The sequence below is a fragment of the Octopus bimaculoides genome, chromosome 3, assembly GCF_001194135.2.
Source record: "Octopus bimaculoides isolate UCB-OBI-ISO-001 chromosome 3, ASM119413v2, whole genome shotgun sequence".
NCBI classification, from domain to species: Eukaryota; Metazoa; Mollusca; class Cephalopoda; order Octopoda; family Octopodidae; genus Octopus; species Octopus bimaculoides.
The window spans coordinates 134,484,417-134,505,644 of NC_068983.1; the positions used below are offsets into that span (position 1 = coordinate 134,484,417).

General features: G+C 35.3%; 1 protein-coding gene across 3 annotated transcripts in view; it reads right to left on the reverse strand.

Annotated features, from left to right (window-relative positions):
- LOC106870927 (transportin-1) overlaps positions 1-21,228 on the reverse strand; it is a 54,270-nt gene that overhangs the window by 20,638 nt on the left and 12,404 nt on the right. For all 3 annotated transcript variants that reach the window (XR_008263731.1, XM_014917164.2, XM_014917165.2), the window contains exons 4-17: positions 16,956-17,212; positions 16,556-16,689; positions 15,815-15,896; positions 14,549-14,671; positions 14,262-14,441; positions 14,053-14,157; positions 13,513-13,573; positions 11,265-11,590; positions 4,712-4,861; positions 4,284-4,358; positions 4,098-4,184; positions 2,440-2,547; positions 1,778-1,936; positions 425-512 (exon numbers count right to left, since the gene is read on the reverse strand). Coding sequence is in view for 2 of the 3 variants with exons in the window: in XM_014917164.2 (XP_014772650.1) it covers positions 425-512; positions 1,778-1,936; positions 2,440-2,547; positions 4,098-4,184; positions 4,284-4,358; positions 4,712-4,861; positions 11,265-11,590; positions 13,513-13,573; positions 14,053-14,157; positions 14,262-14,441; positions 14,549-14,671; positions 15,815-15,896; positions 16,556-16,689; positions 16,956-17,212 (1,935 nt within the window). In the remaining variant the exon portion in view is untranslated. The remainder of the gene's footprint in view (positions 1-424; positions 513-1,777; positions 1,937-2,439; positions 2,548-4,097; positions 4,185-4,283; positions 4,359-4,711; positions 4,862-11,264; positions 11,591-13,512; positions 13,574-14,052; positions 14,158-14,261; positions 14,442-14,548; positions 14,672-15,814; positions 15,897-16,555; positions 16,690-16,955; positions 17,213-21,228) is intronic.

A 21,228-nucleotide genomic window follows, 5' to 3' on the forward strand; every position in this document is an offset into this window, starting at 1 on the left:
AAATTTGGAAAAAAATCTCCCAAAATTCACAAAATTAAAAAAACACGTTGATCGTCGTACAAAACTATAGCTGAACTGTTTACACAAATAATCACGTGTTTTCACGAATGTACTAACGAGATTTGCTCAGATATTCTCATTTAAATATGAATAGGTGATTACGGGCGGTTTTGGGCGGCTTGGTCACATGAACCAAAATTTTTTTCGGGCGGCTTTGGGCGGTTTGGTAACGAAAGGGTTAAAAGATTCTTCTTGTAACTTTCAATTAGTACATTAAATATAAACTATCATACTCAATGTTGAAGTTCACAAGTCATTCTTTCTCCAGCTTACTGCTAAATTATGAATTTTATTTCAACTATGAGAGTAAATAAATGTAAAAGGGTTTATACTAAAAATATAAATACAGTGATTAAGTACTTACCTATACATGGCTTTACATGTTGGAAGCAAGCTTTAGTCAGGTCTCCTAGCAAAGCGAAAGAACTTTGTCTAACTTCAGGCATTGGGTCCTAAAGAAAAGTGAAAAAGCATCAAAAAGTTTGTTTCAATTTGCAAACTATATCAAAATCACCATTAGTATTAGAAATGTACAAAATTAGGTTGAAACTGCCAAGAATCAAAACACTCAAATTCCATTTGTCTGTTAAATCCTAAAACTAACTACAAATTGTGAGAAAATATTGAAGTACAGTGATACTGAGGTCATATAAAAATAAAATGCATGCTGAATATCATAAGATATTTTATAGTTATAAACTTCCAGAAAATAAAATATCTTTGATTTATATATTTGATTTAGAGAAATTTTATATTAATTAACCAATTAAAAAAAATTTTACAATTTTTATCAGTATCTTTTGGCATGTACTTTTAGTATATAGTTTCACTGTTATCAATCAACACCAAGTTCAACTGACAAATTTGAATGCTTTCTTTCAATGGTGTTAAAAGGGCTAGATGCCCTTTGTAATGCCAACCACTGCTATTTTTATTTGATGTTGTATTTGATTAAAAACAGCATTGTTGCTTACAAGTTTCCAATGATATAACTTCACTAAATTCACTGTATTTCTAACAATATTAGTGACACAGATTGTTTGTGCAACTCAGGAGTAACAAATACAGGATAATTTCAAAGAACAAGATTTAATAATTTCTTCATCTATAAGTATTAATGTCCATACAACAAAATAAAAGGAACAGCATCATCATCATCAATTAGCATCTGTTTGGCATGGGCAGGATGGTTTGATCGGGGCTGGCAAGCTAGAAGGCCACACCAGACTCCAGTCTGATCTGGCATACTTTCTACAGCTGAGTGCCCTTCCTACCACCAACCACTCTGAGAGTGTAAAGGGTGCTTTTACATGCCACCGGCATGGGTGTCATTTGTGTGACACCAATATCTGCCATGACTGCAATCTTACTTGGTTTGATAGGTCTTTTCAAGTACTGCATAATGCCAAATACACAAAGATACCAGGTTTAGTTTCTCTATGACAATGAACTGCCAAGTAGGAAACACAATGAACTGCCAAGTAGGAAACACAATGACACCCTTTGATCCTATGCCAGCAGTTAAGATTCTCTTCATGTAAAAATGAAAGAAATCCCAAAGAAGTACAACACAAGTGAAATACAGTGGTACATCACAACCAAATCAAGTTCAAAACGAAACAATCACTGTGTAGTGTCAACCTCAATATAGATTTTCAGAATTTATAAAAGGAAATGTTAAAACAAATGAAATAAGATTAAGTATTGTATATCTCACCTGCATACACTGAAAGAGCAATTTAAGGATGTTACTATTAGCAACAAGACCTTCTATGTGATGTTCAAGTCCTTCAGCAAGGCCACTTAAAAGATCCAAGGCAACTATCATAAAGTCCTTGTCTGGTGGGTCATACTGCTCAGGATGTGTCAAGTTGGCCTGAAATAAACAATTAATGAATTGACTAGGAAGAAAACAGGATATACGAAAAACTTTTTACATCTACCTAATATTACAAATTTTATCAGGTCATAGCATCTTTGTAGCAAATGATTTATGATGACCTCAAATTAAAAGTATTTAGGCATAACTCAGAAAAGCAATAACAGAATTTAAATAAATTCTCCATTTTGAATATATAATTTATAAACAAAAAACTTTAAAGATTTTATAAGACAATAAATGCGCAAATATGTTTTCCTTTTACTATGACTTATCAAGTTGTAGAATATTTCAAAGCTAGAAATAGTTTACATTTGAAGAACAGAACTTCCATTAACCAGCTCTGATAAATCTATGTGAATGTGTGTGTGTGTGTGTGTGTGTCTAGAAAACTATTTTTCTCCTTAACAATTCCTCAAATATGCATTCCACTGGAAAACAATAACATATTTATGGTTCATTTATAATCTAAAGCTTTAATACTAAATAAGCTTACTTACAAAGTTTTGGTTGAGAGTCTGCTCTACAAGTGAAACGCATCGTTTATAGACTGGTTCACAATAGGGAAGAAATCCAGATTGTAAAGCTGTTGCAACACTTGACAAACACTGAAAAAAGAGAAACATCAGATACAATAAAGTTGGTGCGTGCTTATGTTTTTTCCAAGCCATCATGGAAAAGTGACATTAAAAGAAAATTAAATTTTACGAAGAAATTTCATGAACAGTTGAGAAAACTTTCAAACATTCTGCCTATAAATTATAAACTGCTGAATCCAGAGTTGATGAAGCATGATCTTCAAACATTGGGCCTCATGGAGGCAAGTGGCTGAGACCTTTGGCAATATACAGTACCTGAGAAGACTTGTCAAAGCAAGTGAAATCACTGTCATGGCTGATGCTAGTGGCACGTAAAAAGCACCCTTCAACGTTCGACGATATGCTGTGCTTGGGAAGACCCGTCAAACCAAGTGAAATTGTAGTCGTGACCAATGCCAGTGTCACATACCTGTCACCTGTGCTGGTGGCATGTAAAAAGCACTCTTCTAACTTTGGCAATATACCATGCTTGGAAAGACCTGTCAAGCCAAGTGAGATCATAGTCGTGGCCAATGCCAGTGTTTTGTAACTGGCACGTAAAGAGCACCCACTACACTCTTGGAGTGATTAGCATTAGGGAGGGCAGCCAGCTGTAGAAACCATGCCAAATCAGATTGAAACCTGGTGCAGCTCCCCAGCTTCCAGTCAAACTGTCCAACCCATGCCAGCATGGAAAATGAACGTTAAATGACGTTTTATGTAGTCACATGCATGCATTCATGGGTGGGTATGAATATGTTATCTGTAGCACTGTTTTAGAGCCAGATGTTATCTTTCCTAAAAACTGTTTTTCAAGTAAGGGATCTCTTATTCCACACATGCCTTCAAAGGCCAGCCATATGGAACAAGAGATTTTTGTCAATGATTTGTTATTAGAAGAAACTGACAACACCACTACCCACTGCACTTTCATACAAGCAATCATAAATGCAAACACACACACACAGACATGTACATGCAAATGCACACACAAAAATACACAACTGTCTTCAATTTCTATCAACCAAATCTCACAAGGCTTAAGTTGGCCGGGGGGGGGGGGCTGCAAAAGACACTTGTCTAAGGTGGCACACTGGGACCTAACAAGAAATCACATGATTGGGAGGCAAACTTCTCAACCTCGCAGCCACATCATTTTAGTGCCCACTTTTCCATGTTTGATTGATAGTGAGAGTAAATTACAACTATCACATACAGTCAAGACAAGAAGATGGTAACATACACACACAAGCTTCTTTCAGTTTTCATCAACCAAATCCACTCACAAGACTTTATTCAGCCCAGAACTATAGTAGAAGACACTCATCCAAGGTGCCACACACACACACACACACACCATTGTAAGTGATTGCTAAACACATGCTAAGGTATGCAACAAATACACATATGCAATGTTGAATACAATTGCAACTATTTTTCATATCTAATGATAATCTGTTAATCCTTCAACACACCATTATGAACATATTGAGTACTTAAGATGTAAATGACTAGAATTAAAATATTTGGATAATGTAACTGATGCTTATTCAGAAACAAACATGGAAGAAAAATATTACTTCAAGAAGTGGGAAAAGGTCTTTGTCTTCATCTTTCAGTACATTCCATTTTTGGATCAAAGGAGGCATCAACAAATTCACATATTCCTATAAAAGAGAAAAAATATATTGATGACAGTATTAGAATATTCTGTAGTACTTTTAAATTAAAAAGAAAAAAAAATCATTAAAAAAATGTATACTTACAGGTTTATTCAGGTGATGACCAACTGAGTCAGCCAAAGTGCCAATCGCATCATAAAGAATTAACAAATTTTTGTGCTAAAATATAAAAAGAAAAAAAAGTACAGTTTCTGTATGTCCAATTTCATCTAAATCAGTGTTTCTCAATTCTTTTTACCCCACATAAATGTATCCCCTAGCCACCTTGAACAAACAAAGTGTGTAGCTTTTATTATATATATTTTTTTTTTTTTTTTTTTTTTTTTTTTTTTTCAAAAGAAGATTTTAATTAAAATTTTATTACAAGTTTTATTCAATTGTTACTTATAGCCCAATCTGAAGTAGCCCACACTGCACCTTGAGAAACAGATCTAAATTCAAATTTATATTATAAAAGTTAAGTGAAGAAATGAAATCAATTCTAAGTTGAGTGAAGAATGTCTGGAACTTACTTGATATTTATTGAAAGCAAATACAAGGGTTTCCAAAATATACCCCAAGTAAGGAACAAGTTCAGTACAAGCCTCTTCTTCAAGGGTAGCAAAGGCTGAACAAGCAGCTTCCTGGACACGTTTGTTCGTGTCAAGAACACATTTTAAAAGCTGAAATGATAAACATCACAATCAACATCATTGCAACAGCTTTCAGTTTAAAAAGGAAGCTGACAAACACAAGTTGATAGATTTGTTCCACAAACATGGTGACAGCTAAAAGTAGGTACCAATACCAGCTATAAAAATCCATCTATATCAGCAAAATTATCCAGGAATAGAAACAAATGCATCATAGAATAAAAATAAAAGTCATTTCACACACACATATTCACATTTGTTTTATATTATATTTTAATACAGGTTGACATCATCATCATTTAACGTCCATTTTCCATGCTGGCATGAATTGGACAGTTTGACAGGAGCCTGGCCAGCTGATGAGCCATCCAGGCTCCATGTCTGTTTTGGCATGGTTTCTATGGCTGGATGCTCTTCCTAACACCAGCCACTTTACAGAGTGCACAAGTTGTTTTTACGCAGCACCAGTACTGGTGCTTTTTACATGGCACCAGCACCCATGAGCCTGCAAGATTAGGAATGCTTTTACTTAGCTTGACGTGTTTTTTCAAGCACAGCCATCAGCCTCGGTCCCTTATCATCCTCTTTGTGAGCCCCAACATTCATAGATCTTTTCTCATCAGTTCATCCGTTTTCCTGGGTCTACCCCTTCCACATGCTCCCTCTCTACAATTAGAGATCAGCACCTCTTGATGCAACTGTATTCATTCATATGCATTATATATGGCCATAACAGCACAGTTTTCTCTCTCTTTGAAAATCTCCAAAATTCAAAGAGTTTTCATAATGAGAGAAGCAACATGAATGGAAAATTCCTGAAAGTATCTGAAAGGTTCCATCAGTGGTATAGCGATTTTAGGGGTTTTATTATTTTTTTCAAAAATTTTTTTTTATAGCCAGATGTGTATGTAGCATGCTAACTGAGAATGTATTTTAACTATTAGTAATGCAATTATTGTATCATACAAAATAGGGAGTTTTGCAGTAATATTTCACATAATGTATACAAATATATATATTGTAATTTTTTAATCAAAACAACATGCATTTTAAATTTAAGTTGCTGTACTTCATGTAATTTTAGTGTTTAGTGTTGCAATTATGTTTCGTAAGCAGTGAAAATTTCATGGTTTTGGTACAAGTACAGTAGTATCAAAAAATTTTATGCTAAATCTGAATTTCCATTCCACATAAATCCATATGAATATAACAATGACTAGCATCATTAGTTCAAGGGGGGGGGGGTATATATATATACACATAAATGTGCTGTGCCTTTGGAAATGTGCTGTGCGTGAGAAGACCCGGCAAGCCATGTGAGATCGTTGCCAGTGCCCCTGGACTGGCTCTTGTGCGGGTGGCACATAAGATGTACCATCCTGAGCGTGACCGTTGCCAGTGCCCCTGAACTGGCTCTTGTGCGGGTGGCACATAAAAGACACCATTTTGAGCGTGGCCGTTTTCGTGCGGGTGACACGTAAAAGCACCCACTACACTCTCTGAGTGGTTGGCGTTAGGAAGGGCATCCAGCTGTAGAAACTCTGCCAAATTAGATTGGAGCCTGGTGTAGCCATCCGGTTGCACCAGTCCTCAGTCAAATCGTCCAACCCATGCTAGCATGGAAAGTGGACGTTAAACGATGATGATGATGATGATGATGATATAAATAATTGAAAATTCTTATACATTCCCTGTACAGTTTATGAAATTTCTAAAAGAATACCTTCATGGTATATAAGTTGCATTAGGAAATGTTAAATGGATAACATTTAGCTAGTCCCAATTTATAGATGCAAATCATTCCAAAATACTTTCAGAGCCCAAGCATTTCAGATAACAGATTATCAACCTATACTATTCATCATCATCGTTTAACGTCCGCTTTCCATGCTAGCATGGGTTGGACGATTTGACTGAGGACTGGTGAAACCAGATGGTTACACCAGGCTCCAATCTGATTTGGCAGAGCTTCTACAGCTGGATGCCCTTCCTAACGCCAACCACTCAAAATTTTCCATTGTATACCTACAGCAAAATAGAGTATGTGATATCAGGTTGTAGGTGTCTGATGAAAGGCATTGATCACACACACACTAATGAACTGGAAAAAGTTTAAAACTTTTGGTATGCATTTTTAATAGTACACCATACTCAATTGAACATGAAACAAGCAAATTTGTAGGCCATTTCTTGCTTTTCTTTGGCATATTCACCCTTTAGCTTTTAAACCAGCCATATCTAGCCCAGATTCTCTGAACCCAAAACCATATGGTTGGGAAGCAAACCTCTTACCACACACCCATATGTATGCATGGGTGTGTGGTAACCAGTTGTCCAAAATCTCACGTGTGAGGGACTAATGCAAGAAGTGTCAAGACAATCATTGTGATTAATTATTGTGTGAATTCCATTTTCTCTTTCATTTGTTATATATCAGATGAAAACGTTTTCTGAATGCATGTGTGAAGTGAATAAACACAAATTTAGAACTTGTTCTGGTTCATTTATAACACATCAAATCATTTTCAAAGTAAGCAAATGAAGGAGTCTCTATGAAGTTTTCTGAGCTACCAGAAATAGCAGCCAAACCTTCAAATCACTCCATCTTAAAAAAAAAAATACATACAAGCTAGGTAACACTAGCTCCTGATCCATCATGCTTCAAAGGAAGGAAGTATGATCATGGCTAAACACCTTTAATGAGAAGTGCCCAATCAGGGTTGACCTGGTGCTAGACAAGAACATTTTCGAGAGAGTGTTTTGGAAAATAACTTCATTTTGTCCAATCTTGTGAAGGATGAGTCTAGACATGATAAACTAATTCATGAATTAAAGACACTCATAGTCTATACATAGCAAGCACAGCAACCATTGATTGAAGGACCCACTAGAATGTCATATGGTACATACAATCCTTTAAATCGATATTGTGGAATTAAAGTCTAGGTCCATGATAATCCACACAAAGGCTTTTATCAGGTCTATTCAATCAGGATTGACCTGGTGCTAAATGAGAATTTGAAAGAATATTTTAAATATATTTGAAAGAACTTATTTTCATTTTGCCAAATCTTTCAACAGAATTTTAGAGTATGTCATCATCATCATTTAACATTTGTCTTCCAAACAGGAATGGATTGAACAGTTTGTTAGGATTCAACAAGCTACAGAACTGCATCAAGCTCCAACATGTTTTGGCAAGGTTTCTACAATTTACAGGCTGTAGATGCTTTTTCATGACACATGCGCTAGTTAAGTAATAGCAGAGAGAGAGGTAGCTTTATGCCTGGTGCTGTGAAGCTTAAATGTGATAGAGGGACAAGCACAGGTGTTTTGCAATAAAGGAGATACATGCTAGCCAACATTATACAAAAGTGAGTAGGAGCAGCTGGAAAGAAGACAATGGTGGTGATGACAAGGTGTTAGTGTGTACTTTCAAGACATGAGGTGAGTATAAGAGAATACAAAAAATTAGAAAGAGTGGGTAAGTTCACTAGAACATGAGAAGAGTGACAGATGGTTAAAGATGGAAGCAGAGGCAAATGTAGTGAATGAAACAAGAGTGGAGGTTTGGTTGATGGCAAATAGCATAGTAGGGAAGAAATAGGAGTGGATCAGAAAGGAGGAGATGGTAAGCATTAGTACAGGAAGGGAGGAGAGTAGCAATATAAATCTATAGATAGATCAGAAAATATAAAAATAATAAGCAGGTGAGAGAGAGATGAGTAAGGGGCAACTATATTGAGTGGGGACAAAATTGGAGAAGGCCATCAACAGAAGACATGACAACGTTATGAGAATGAAGGGTGTGATAAAGGCAGTGCTCCAGCATGGCCGCAGTCAAATAAGCAGGTGAGAGAGAGATGTACAGTGACAGAACTATGAAGGGACAACAAGTAAAAGAGTATATATATATATATACACACACACACACACACACACACACACACACACACACACACGCACGCACAAGATATACACGAGTCCATCTACCATTTCCACTCACAAAGCTTTGGTTGACCAGGGGCTCCAGTTGTGCCCAAAGTGTCACATAGTGAGGCTGGACCCGAGACCATTGGTTGGAAAGCAAGCTCCTTAACCACACACCCACATCTGCACCCACCCTCTCTCTCTCTCTCTCTCTACACACACACACACATATATAACAAAGCTAGTCAAAAGACTACATATAGGATAGGGGTTTCTTCAATGGTTAAATTTGAAATGAGATTTAAAGTAGAATAAAGAACTGTAAATCAGTGACAGCCATAATTGACTTGAAGGAAGTTATATCAAGCTTACTGAATACAGTTCTATATTTAAGAGATGAAGAATTATGTACATTATTTACATTTGATGGATATTTGTCCTCATTTGTTTGTTGTTAACACAACGTTTCGGCTGATATACCCTCCAGCGTTCATCGGGTATTTTTGGGAAATTTTGAATCTGGGTTCTCATTCCCAAGATATTTTTCGATATCATTATTCAGGTCACTATTCGGAATCGAACACAGAATCTTGGGGTTAGTAGCCCACACTCTTAACCACTACACCATATGGGCAGTTATGGGGTGAATTTTAGGGCTTATAAATCTAATATTTTCCTATCCTTCCTTAATACCGATTCCAATATGCTATTCATATCTGCACTCAGTCTGCTTAGGAGGTTGTTGTGTCCTAGCATATGTGCTGCTTCTTTTAGTTTTCGTATTTTCCAGTGGTGTTCTCTGTTTATTATTTTAACTTCATCCCACAGGGGGAGGTGGAGTCCATTTTTCCATACATGATCAGCTATACCCAATTTATCAATATCTTCTTGTGTCACAGCTTTGCGATGTTCACCTACTCTTATTTTGAGGGGGCGACATGTTTCGCCTTCGTATAACCTACCACAGCTGCATGGGATGGAGTACATGCAATCTTTGGTCATATTCTCTTCTATTGGTGGTTTTACTCGAAGGAGATATTTGCGAAGTGTTGTAGTACTCTTGAATACTGTCCTGATGTCATATGGACCGCATATCTTTTGTATCTTTTCGGAGACGCCTTTCACATAGGGTAGACAGACTGTGGACAGTTTATTGGTTTCATCCTCTGTTTTCTTCATAATTGGAGTGGATAATATGTTTTTGGGGTAGTTGTTGCTCAATAGATTGTTATTGAGCTTGATCAATTCTTCGTGGTGTGTATCACGACCGCTACTTATATTCTTTGCACGATGTTTTAGGCATTGAGAAATCCCTCTCTTTACACTGTATGGATGGTGGGAATTGAAGTTTAGGTACCGTCGCAAAGCTGTGACACAAGGAGATATTGATAAATCGGGTGTAGCTGATCATGTATGGAAAGATGGAGACCACTTCCCCCTGTGGGTTGAAGTTAAAATAATAGATAGAGAACACCACTGGAAAATACAAAAACTAAAAGAAGCATGTACGCTAGGACACAGCAACTTCCTAAGCAGATCAAGTGCAAATATGAATAGCATATGAGAACCGGTATTAAGGAAGGATAAGAAAATATTAGATTTATAAGTGCTAAAATTCACCCCATAATTGCCCACGGGCATATGGCGTAATGGTTAAGAGTGCGGTCTACTAACACCAAGATTACAAGTTCAGTTCCAAGCAGTGACCTGAATAATAATAATATCGAAAAATACCTTAGGAATGAGAACCCAGGTTCGAAATTTCCCCAAGACACCTGATGAAGGCTGGAGGATATATGAGCTGAAACGTTGTGTCAACAACAAACAAGATGAGGACAAATATCCATGAACTGTATTATATAATCGGTACAAAGCAGACATTAGACTTCAATGGAGACATATAGAGAAACTCCACAAAAAAACTAGCTAGTCTTTCCAACCATCTAACTTTCTTGTGTAGATGTAGAGACTCAAAGCTAATACCACCTGGCTTGAATATGACACCAGTGGATTCATATAAAGCGAGAAGAATAACGGAAAGGGCAGGACATGCCCTCGTCTGTGAGAGGATCTATTACAACCATTGGAAAAAAAGAACTAAATGACAAAAATCAAAGAAAGGCTATCTTTATTACTTAGGAAAATAACCAGAGATGATGATAGAAAGAGAATCCAACAAGATCTAGAAAAGTCATACATGAAAGAATTAGGAATGAGAACCCAGGTTTGAAATTTCGCGAAGACACCTGACGAAGGCTGGAGGGTATATCAGCCAAAATGTGGTAACAAACAAGATGAGGACAAATATCTGTCAAATGTAAATGATGTTTTAGAGGTTGAAATAGTAAACTGATTATCTTTGATTTTCTTTTCACTCTATTAATGCATATTTAAAAGAAATCTAATTGATGGATGGAAAATACAAAATATGTTTTGAAATTCTTCAAAAGCAAAAGATATGTTGCAAATTAAGGTATTAGTACTGTAAATTATAACTACTTACTTCAGTCATCAAAGGTTTTAAATAAAGTTCATGTTGTTGTCCAACAACCCAATGTGCATATCGACTAAGTGTCCAACAGGTAATGGATCTGACTAATGCTTTCTTATCTGCTAAACAATTGATCAAGTAAGGAATAAGTTCAGGTAAATGAGGAACCATCCCTGTCATGCAGCCTTCAGCAATGGCGCCAAGCACTAAAATACCAGATTCCTTAATGTCCCAGTCTTCATGAAATAAAGTTTCTTTCAGGATTGGTAATAGAATTGGCAGCAGTTCATCACGGAATACATTAGCAAGAACATCCAAAGCGGCAGCAGAACATTTACCTATAAACATAAGACATTAAATTTATTAAAGCTGTTGGAAATGATTAAAGGTTAATACTTCTACCAACTTTTACCACCATTTTTTTTAAATAATATCATCATCATTTAACATCCATCTTCCATGCATACATGGGTAGGACAGTTGATAGGAGCCAACCAGGTAGAAAAACTACCCTAGGCTGTTTTGGCAGGGATTTTACAGCCAGATGCCCTTCCTAACACCAACCACTCCACAGAGTGGAATCAGTGCTTTTTACGTGGCACTAGTACATGCAAACTTAGTTTTGGCAAGATTTTTTTAAAGCTGGATGCCCTTCTAAATGTCAACCACGTTACAGTGTGGACTGGATGCTTTTAACGTGGCAGCAGCAATGGAAGGGTAACCAAGTAACTCACAAGACAAGGAATTATGAGAGGGGCAGGGCATTTGAGGAGGGGAACTTGTGTTAAAGGACGAAAGGTAAGAGTGTGAAAAAGAGACAGAAAGACAGAAGCAGGTGTCTTTGCCACAACAGAGGGGGCATTAGAGGAGATGATATAATATCAAATAAAAGGTTACAGTGTAACAGAAATACAGAGGCAGAAATAGGTGTCTTGCTATAGAAGAGGTACATGGTTACCCAATGAGAGAGAAAGAGAGGAACCAGAAAGAAGCCAGAAACAAGTGTGCTGATGTTAATGTGATACTTGGTTACCTAGTCAAGAAAAACAAAGGAAGGAGAGAGAGTAAGAAACAGCAAAAGTGTAAGAGAGTAGAAGAGAGATGACGTAGTGCTAAGGTAGACACATGATTAGAAAAATAGTGTGCGGGTGTGTGGTGAGCACAGCAGTGAGGGCAAGAAAAGGGATTGGAAAACAATCATAATTTATGAAGAGGAAATGTGAGGAAGAGAAAGATGCAGTTAGGAGAGGAGTTGTAATTTGATTTCTTAGGGTAGAGAGGGTGAAAAGTGTGTTGTTACATGTGGTGCGACACAACTCTTCTAGCACACAGTTTTGTGGAAGGGTCTTCTCTAGGACCGCATATCACCAAACTTCTTGGTCCACTGTCATTTCCTCCATGAACTCCAATATCCTAAGATCAGTCCTCACCGCTTTTCCCATGTCTTCCCGGGTCTCCCTCTCCCACAGGTACCGTCCACTTTCAGCAACAGGCACTTCTGTATACAGCTGTCTTCACTCATACACATCACATGTCCAAACCAATGCAGTCTCCTCTCCTGCGTACCACATTTAATCCCTCTTATGCCAAACTTTTCTCTCAATACAGTTGTGCTTTGTCAGTCATGTACACTGATGTTGCAAATCCAATGGAGCATACTATCTTCATTCCTCTCCAGCCTACATGTCCTCCGCAGTCAGAGCCCATGACTCACTACCATGTAACATAGCCACTCTCACACAAAATGTTTATCATAATTTAAATACAATTATCACTTTAATATATGACTTAAGTACAACAAAACAGCCAGTAAAAACTTTCCTCTATAAATAGCTATGGAAAGATCATTCATCATTGTTTAATGTCCACTTTCCATGCGTTAGACGATTTGACTGAGGACTGGTGAACCGGATGGCTGCACCAGGCTCCAATCTGATCTGGCAGAGTTTCTACAGCTGAATGCCCTTCCTAACGCCAACCACTCCGAGAGTGTAGTTGGTGCTTTTACATGCCGCTGGCTTAAGGGTCAGTCAAGCAGTACTGGCAACAGCCATGCTCAAAATGGTGTTTTTTACGTGCCACCTGCACAGGAGCTAGTCCAGCAGCACTGGCAACAACCTCGCTCAAATGTCTTTTCACGTGCCATCGGCACAAGTGCCAGGAAGTGACGCTGGTAACGATCATTATCAACAAAAAAAAAAAAAAAGTTTAAAAGTGGAAAATAGTGCAATGTCTCTCGAATACAAAATAAAAGACTTACGTAAGTTCCAATCAGACAGACTGTCGTCATCATCAAAACCTTCATCAGAATATTCCCCATCCTATAATATAAAAGTACTCAATATTAGGCAATAGAACAATGCTCTTTCATATAATCACCTATATATCCCTAATTTTCAGTCATACTGTTTAATACATTTAACCCTAATAATATTAAACCACATCAGATCACTCATATGAAAGTGTTCATATTTAAAGTAAAATGTCAAAATTTCATAAAATGAAATTTTAGTAGGTCAACAATCTAATGTACAAATAGAATACGATACAAATATTTTATTAAACTTTTTCCAAAATCTGATTATATTGAAATTAAAAGTGAAACACAAAATTAAGAAATACAGTTCTGAAAGAGTTAAACCAATTCTGAATCAATTCCCCTAAGAATAAAGGTATAAATGGCATTTTCATAGAGTGAAACAAAAATGTAATGTGTACCAAAGAATTGAATCTCTTTACATACTACAATGAAACTTTTCTATTAAGGAAACTATTATTTGCACAAAAGTAGTATACAAACCTCTTCTCCTTCTTGATGTTTTTGGCTGTGAGTCCTAGATCGGTGAAATCTAGGTTTTATATCAGATTCTTTATCAGGGACAGTAGCATCTTCTTCAACATCACCCTGCACACAAAACAATGACCATAGGATAAATTCATTACATTGAAACAAATTAAGCATATAAAACTCAATAGTATTTGATCATTTAACAGTAAATAATAACTAACCTTTAATAAAATAATATCAATTTCAGAATATTTCATTCCTTTCACTAAAATAGGAACTAGCCTCATAATATGAGGAGCCAAAACATCTTTACAAATTGGTTGTTCAGCAAGAGAAAGCCAAAACTCACAAGCTTCCAGGGAAACTGCATCATCATCATCTTGAGTGCGTAACATCATATACTGCAATCAAATACAAAGATATGACAATTACATGCACCTTTTTCTTCCCTGTCTGGCAAAATTTCAAGAACCAGCCAAGTGTAAGGCAACAAAATCATAATACTTACTCCAATGATGTCATTTATGTGGGGTATTAAGCGATCCATTCTCACTTCAACAAGCATCACCAGAGCACGGCAAACATTCTTACGAACCTCAGTATCTTCATCACTTGCCAAGTAAAAGAGATTCTACAAAATATCAAAATATTTTATTACACTAAGAACTGATAGTAATGATTTAGATACAATTCTTTCATTGAAAAACAAAACCAAAACTAAAAATGACAGAACAAGTATCAAGTTAAAAGGACAGAAATTATGAATATTAGATGGAATTATAGTGGTTTTGCTTTTCTAAACACCTTGATCAGTTAATGAGTCAATGTAAAGAAATATTTTCAAATCTATTTTGTAAAGTTATTTTTTCATGCTTTCACAATATTTGTAATGAAATGCACTGCCTGTGTATTTCAATAATTTGAAGGGATTAGATAAATGACATTTGTTTTAAGGTTTCATTAAATATGTTTTATTACAGGACCAGAGCAAGTATCAACCACAAACAGGTTGGTATCAAATGGATTAAACCATTTTATTAGCAACTAATCAATATTCAACTAAGAACTTTGAACAACAACTTTGAAGTTGTAATCAAATGATAATGAAAAGGTTAAGAGAAAACATATTTATCAGAGATGTCAAATATATTTTTTCATGTTAGCATTATTGGAAAAGAACAAGGAAACCACAAAAAAAAAAACACTGTTACATGACTAATGATCTCTGCAATTTTGAAATTCTTACAATTTCAAGAAAGATCATGATTCTTACAGCTAGTTAATAGCATTCTGATTGTTGAAAATTTCACATAAATCTTAAAACTGAGAGAATTACTTATGAAACCCTAAATTTGCTAAATATGCCCAGATAAAAGCCCGACCATTTAGACAGTTACATACATTGTAATAGTTTACAATATTAGAATTCAGAGTTTAAAGCTTTCATTAGGTTGTATAATGAGCACAAGTTTACTAATAATAAATAAAAACAATTTATAAGGTGTTAACATATTTGTTACCAAATTTCTATTGAAATACACTTCATGTGTTTTAATTCTAAAAATGATGAAAAATTTAGCAAAATAACATTGCTATTGAGCTGGTGTTTAAAACATAAGCATGCAATTTTGATGGAAGTTTTTAATTGTATATTTCTTCAAAGCTTTTAACATAAAAGCAGGGATAGTCTCAAGCAGGTTGGTATCAAAAAGGTTAAAAATGAAATAGATGTCTGCAGTTATTGTAAACAAAATTAGTTAAAAGGCCAACCTACTTCAATAAAGGAATCAATGTGCATCATCAAGGCCTGAGTCCGACTTATGATGAACTGGTTGACACAAGCAATGGCATGTGAACTGAAAAAAAAAGTGTATTACTTAAATGGTCAGAAAATTTTAAATTGTCTTTTTCATTTAGTGGAAATAAATTAACTTTCAATTGAAATGCACCTTAGTTGTTCACAAACTTTAAAAATGCAATAAAAAGAATAAAATGGTGACAGAGACCCTGTATGGTCACTGCAAGATGGCTTAAAACCAGTGGAAAAAAAATACATAGAAACAAGTCTCAATAAGACACATTTTACGATCAGCTTTGTGTCACATCAAATTTTATAAAGAACAAAGGTGATTATTTAAAACTAAACAAATGTGAAACCCGTGAAAATGATAGCAAAAAAAAAAAAAAAAAAAAAACTACTAGCTAATACAAATTGATTATTTCTTGTGTCAGACATGCTATCTAAAATATTAGTTCAATGTCATTATAATGGAAAATGTTTGAAATAGTAAGCCAGCAGTAAACTTTTAAAACTTTGCAAATTTAAGTTTACAGCCTTCTATTAAGATTTAAGAAAAGAAATAACCTAAAATTCTCTGAGAAATTACTGTTCACTTAAACTTAGTGTAAAAGACTACATTAGAAGCAACTTGTCTTTGAAGAATAGATGGTAAACAAATAGTTTCAATATGCGAGAACATGAAAACAAAAGGAAAGATATTTTTTGAAAACTTACCGAATTTTTGCACTGTTGTGTTTAAAAAAGTGAAGAAACTTTGGTATAAGTATATTAAGCGGTCGATTTACAAGATCACTGTCAAGTGCTTCCGTAGAATCTTCACAGATCTTCTGCATTGCACCAAAAGCACCCTGAAATAAAATTTAGAAATGATTGTTGCTATTCTATTTAGCTTTTTCTTTAAAGAAAAACAACAGTAGTGTGTGTCCCAGTCTGTGAAACTGAGCAAGCCAATCTCTCTCACTAGTTAAACTAGAAATATCCACTGGTTATGAATGGGAAATACTCAGTAACAGATAAAACATGAGGTTAATTAGTAGCATAAATTATCTAAAGGAAAATATTGAAAGGAATTTGTTAAACCTCCTCTAACAGTTATATACTTTGAGAGTATTACCTCACAAACACTGTAATCTTCTGAGTCTAGGCATTGACAAAGACTGGGTAACAGTTCTGGCCAGTTTCTCAACTCCCCTTTCGCCACTATAGTTGTGATCAGAATGCCAATTGTGGCCCGAATTAACGGAGAAGAATCGCCAATACTCTGTAAACATTCTGATTTGATGAAATTAGTGACTTCTGAAGGGAATTTCTCAAAGTGAGCTCGAACATTGTTTTTGAGGATGAGACCACTGAGTGACCGAGTTGGATCATCTGCAATAAAAATAATTGAATAGAATTAGAATATCAAGATATCATAAATTGAACTCAGCTTTAAATTTAACAAGGTAAAAAAAAAAAAAAACAACACTTTTTTAAGAAAATTTACAGATTTGGAATATAAAGAAGCTGGAAATGTTGCTATGTTGTTATAGTCCCCTACAATAAGAGATAGGAGGAACTCACTTAGGTTATAAATCTGACACAAACGAACATTTAAATGAAAGGTATAAAACTGAAAAGAAATTTGCTAACTTACACCAACATATTCAGAATCTGTAATATCTTATCAGCTAAACTAACAATTCAATGTTTCAAAAAAGTACACTGGCTCATATTCAAATGCCACTGGTCACATCTCCTTTCATTAAATAATTACTAAATCCATCATCTTCCTCCTTACCAGCAACATCAGAAATTCAATTATAATCCACTCAACAAACGACATACACCCAAAAGACAAGAATATTAGGAATTATTACATTCAGCACCGCTATAACTTCTCAAATCATGTAGCATAGGAAGTAAAAACATCCCTAAAGTAATCACAAAAACACATTCAGCCAAAACAAAAAAAGCCACAAAATTAGTGTCCAAACACTATTCTATCCATTTGAGATTTTCTAATCTTACTACACCAAATCAAATTACTGGAAATACACTGCACTTCTGCATTCTCAGACTGCATATTGACTGCACCTATAGATCACCTGAACATGCAAAAGGCAGTTTATTGCATCACGCTCCAACTTCAATACTCTCTGCCACTGTGTGCACACTCATCACCAAACAAAAACCACATTAACTTCACTACTCAGCCCATACAATTAAAAATAGCATCAATAACATCACTAGCACCGGGATGCGCAACACAAATAAGTACAGAAAAGCAACAACAGCTGTCACATCATGACTGAGTCGACCATCAGAAACTAGACATACAAAAACAATAGAGATAATCACAACACACCTCGACTACAAAACTGTATTACATAAATTAACCACTGTATACCAGAATTTGCTATATTATCCTCAGTTAGATAGAGGTATGGCATACAGATTGCACCTAGTCAACAGGCTAATTATTTACGTGCCACAAATATGCTTGATTAGGGCTATACAACTAGTCTAGAAACCATTGAATGAAGATAACTTTTTTAATATAAAAACTGTTTTTCAATATTTTACAACTTCTGACTTGCTGAAAAACTATGCTATAGATTATTCAATAGTCTGAATGCAAAAAAAAAAAAATTATTCATTAAAAATTCATACAAACAAATTAACATGATTTTAATATTTTCATCACATCACACATTGTTAATTGACAGTTTAATACTACTCCAGCAAACTTACTTTAAAAGAAGCTAACAGCAATTATTTAAAACTGAAAAATAAATGACTAATATTTTATTAAAATTGTAATAAATGCACATGTAAACTTTCATAACACAATCTTTGGATAACAAGTCCCAATATAGATAATTAAGACTAATATATTTTAAGAAATAACACTGCCATTTCCTTAGTCAGAACTGACATTGAATTCATTATTTTCTCTCTTAAAATAATTCTTGTTAATAAATGAAACTAAAAATTCTCATGAATATGATAACTAACAACTGTTGGAATCTAAGTGAATGTAAAACAAAAAGTATAAATAATTGCTAAAGGAGATGACAAATGACTAATAAATGATGAGACACTGTACCAGATGACACATCAAATCCATGCAAGCTTGGAAAAAAGCTAACATTAAATCATATTTAATGTACTAAAACATATCTCCATTTAATGTTCATTATCTATGCTGGCATGAGTTGAATGGTTTGACAGGAGCTAGCAAGCCAGAGAGTTGCACTAGGTTTTTTTTTTCTTTTATAAGGCACCAGCACTGATGCTTTATACGTGGCAGTAGCATCAGTGGGGTTGCCAAGTAACTTGCAAGTCAAAAACCTCTCAGCTGAGAGAAGTGGCTGTGTGCCAGAGGTGAGATGAGAATATAATAGAGGGGCAGAGACAGTTGTCTTACTATAGAGACATTTGGCAACCTTTGTAGAACAATGAAGGAGAGGAAGGTTAGAGAGAAAGAGAACCAGTCAAAGAGAGAGAGAGAGAACTATATGCTGTTGGAGGTGCAATGGGACCAACACACAGGGAACAGTGGGGTGGGGGAGTATAAAAACACATTTGAATATGTTAAACATCATTTTATGTCCATGATATAATTCATTCAGATAATGGATAGAAAAAGAGATATCTGAACCGATTATGTAGAATAATTTCACAAATATCCAAACCAAACAATTTGCAACTACTTTCTTAAAAGAGTCTAATCTCTTGATTTTGACAGTGGCAGACACCACCGGAAAGAACGGGCAAGTCAGTCAAAATCTACCAAGGAAAACAAATATCATCATCATTTAACGTCAGTTGTTCATGCTGGCATGGGTTGGATGGTTTGACTGGGCTGGCAAACTGGAAGGCTGCACCAGACTCCAGTCTGATTTGGCATGGTTTTCTATGGCTGGATGCCCTTCCTAAAGCCAACCACTCCAAGAGTGTAATGAGTGCTTTTACATGCCACCAGCATGGGTTCTATTTGCGTGACACTGGTATCTGCCACAACTGCAATTTTGCCCAGTTTGATGGGTCTTCTCAAGCACAACATAATGCCAATGGTCTTGGTCACTGTCTCTGTGAAACCAAACACTTGAAAGGACTCCTAAATAATATTTGTCTAAAAACAATAAAAAAAAAAGACATAAGATATTGTAGTTCTAGATAGTCCTTCAATTGAGATGGTCACAACTAGAAAGCCTTTAATCACAGAGCAACACTATGTCCCTAATTCCAATCCACCAGATCCAAATCATTGTCTACTTCTTACTTATCACTCCATTTCTTCTACTGAGCCAGAATCTGAGTGTGTAATTGGAATGAAAACTGAAGCATCTTTTATCTTTAATCAACATGTATCAATAATGTGAAATTCAACCAGTTTTTAATTCAAAACCTCCAATAACCACTATTTACATACAATACAACTATGCTGAACTTTCATTAGCACTTCAAACACTAGCTATTTATATTTGCCAATTAGTTGAACTTCCACTAATTTTACACAAATTATCATTCGGTTTTTACCAACAGTTGACCCCCCACTATCACCTGTGTAACAAAGTATAATTCTCCATGTAATGACCAAATTTATTTCCAATTATTTGAAAAACCAAGAACTCAATACTTTAAAGTAGCTTACATACAAATGCAAATACTTCTATTTCACTGTGGGGACACACAAAAAATGGTAATCAAAGACTGAGAAAAAGAAAACACTCCTAGTGGCACTTTAGCATCAATTGTTTATTTCAGGCAAATTGCTTATAAAGGTCATTCTAAGACAAAATTTATTTTAACTATACTGCCAAAATACTATTCTTCTCAACTGTAGCCAATCATTCTGGTCTCTTGCCAAACATTAATGAATAAACAATTCTTTCTATCTCTCTTCAACTTGGATGGTTTGTTCTATTAACAGTGCTTCTCCTGCCAAGACAAACACTTCCATAAATCTGCCACTCAATTTCTAACAAACAAATCTTCCCTTGCCCACTCTACTGGTTAACATGAGCCCTTTTACTTTATTCGCATAACTGCCAAATTTGCCTAATGTTCAGAAATGGCAATTCTACATCTTTTAGATTAACTACTGTACATCCAGTTGCTTCTTTGATTTAGTATTTAACTCTTAAGCATTTAAACTGGCCATATCTGGCCAAAATAATTTACCTGTTTTATCTCCAAACTGGCCAGATCCGGCCTCTTACACTTAACCTACAATATTATTCTAAAGATAAACAATCAGGTCATTGAAATTTCAAAGCTACAAGGTAATGCATGACTAATTCATATCAGTGTGAATAAATAAGCACTGCATTTGACAAAGAAATTTGAATGCAAAAGGATTAATTATGCAGCATTATGGTTAAAGAAAAAAAAAAAAAAAA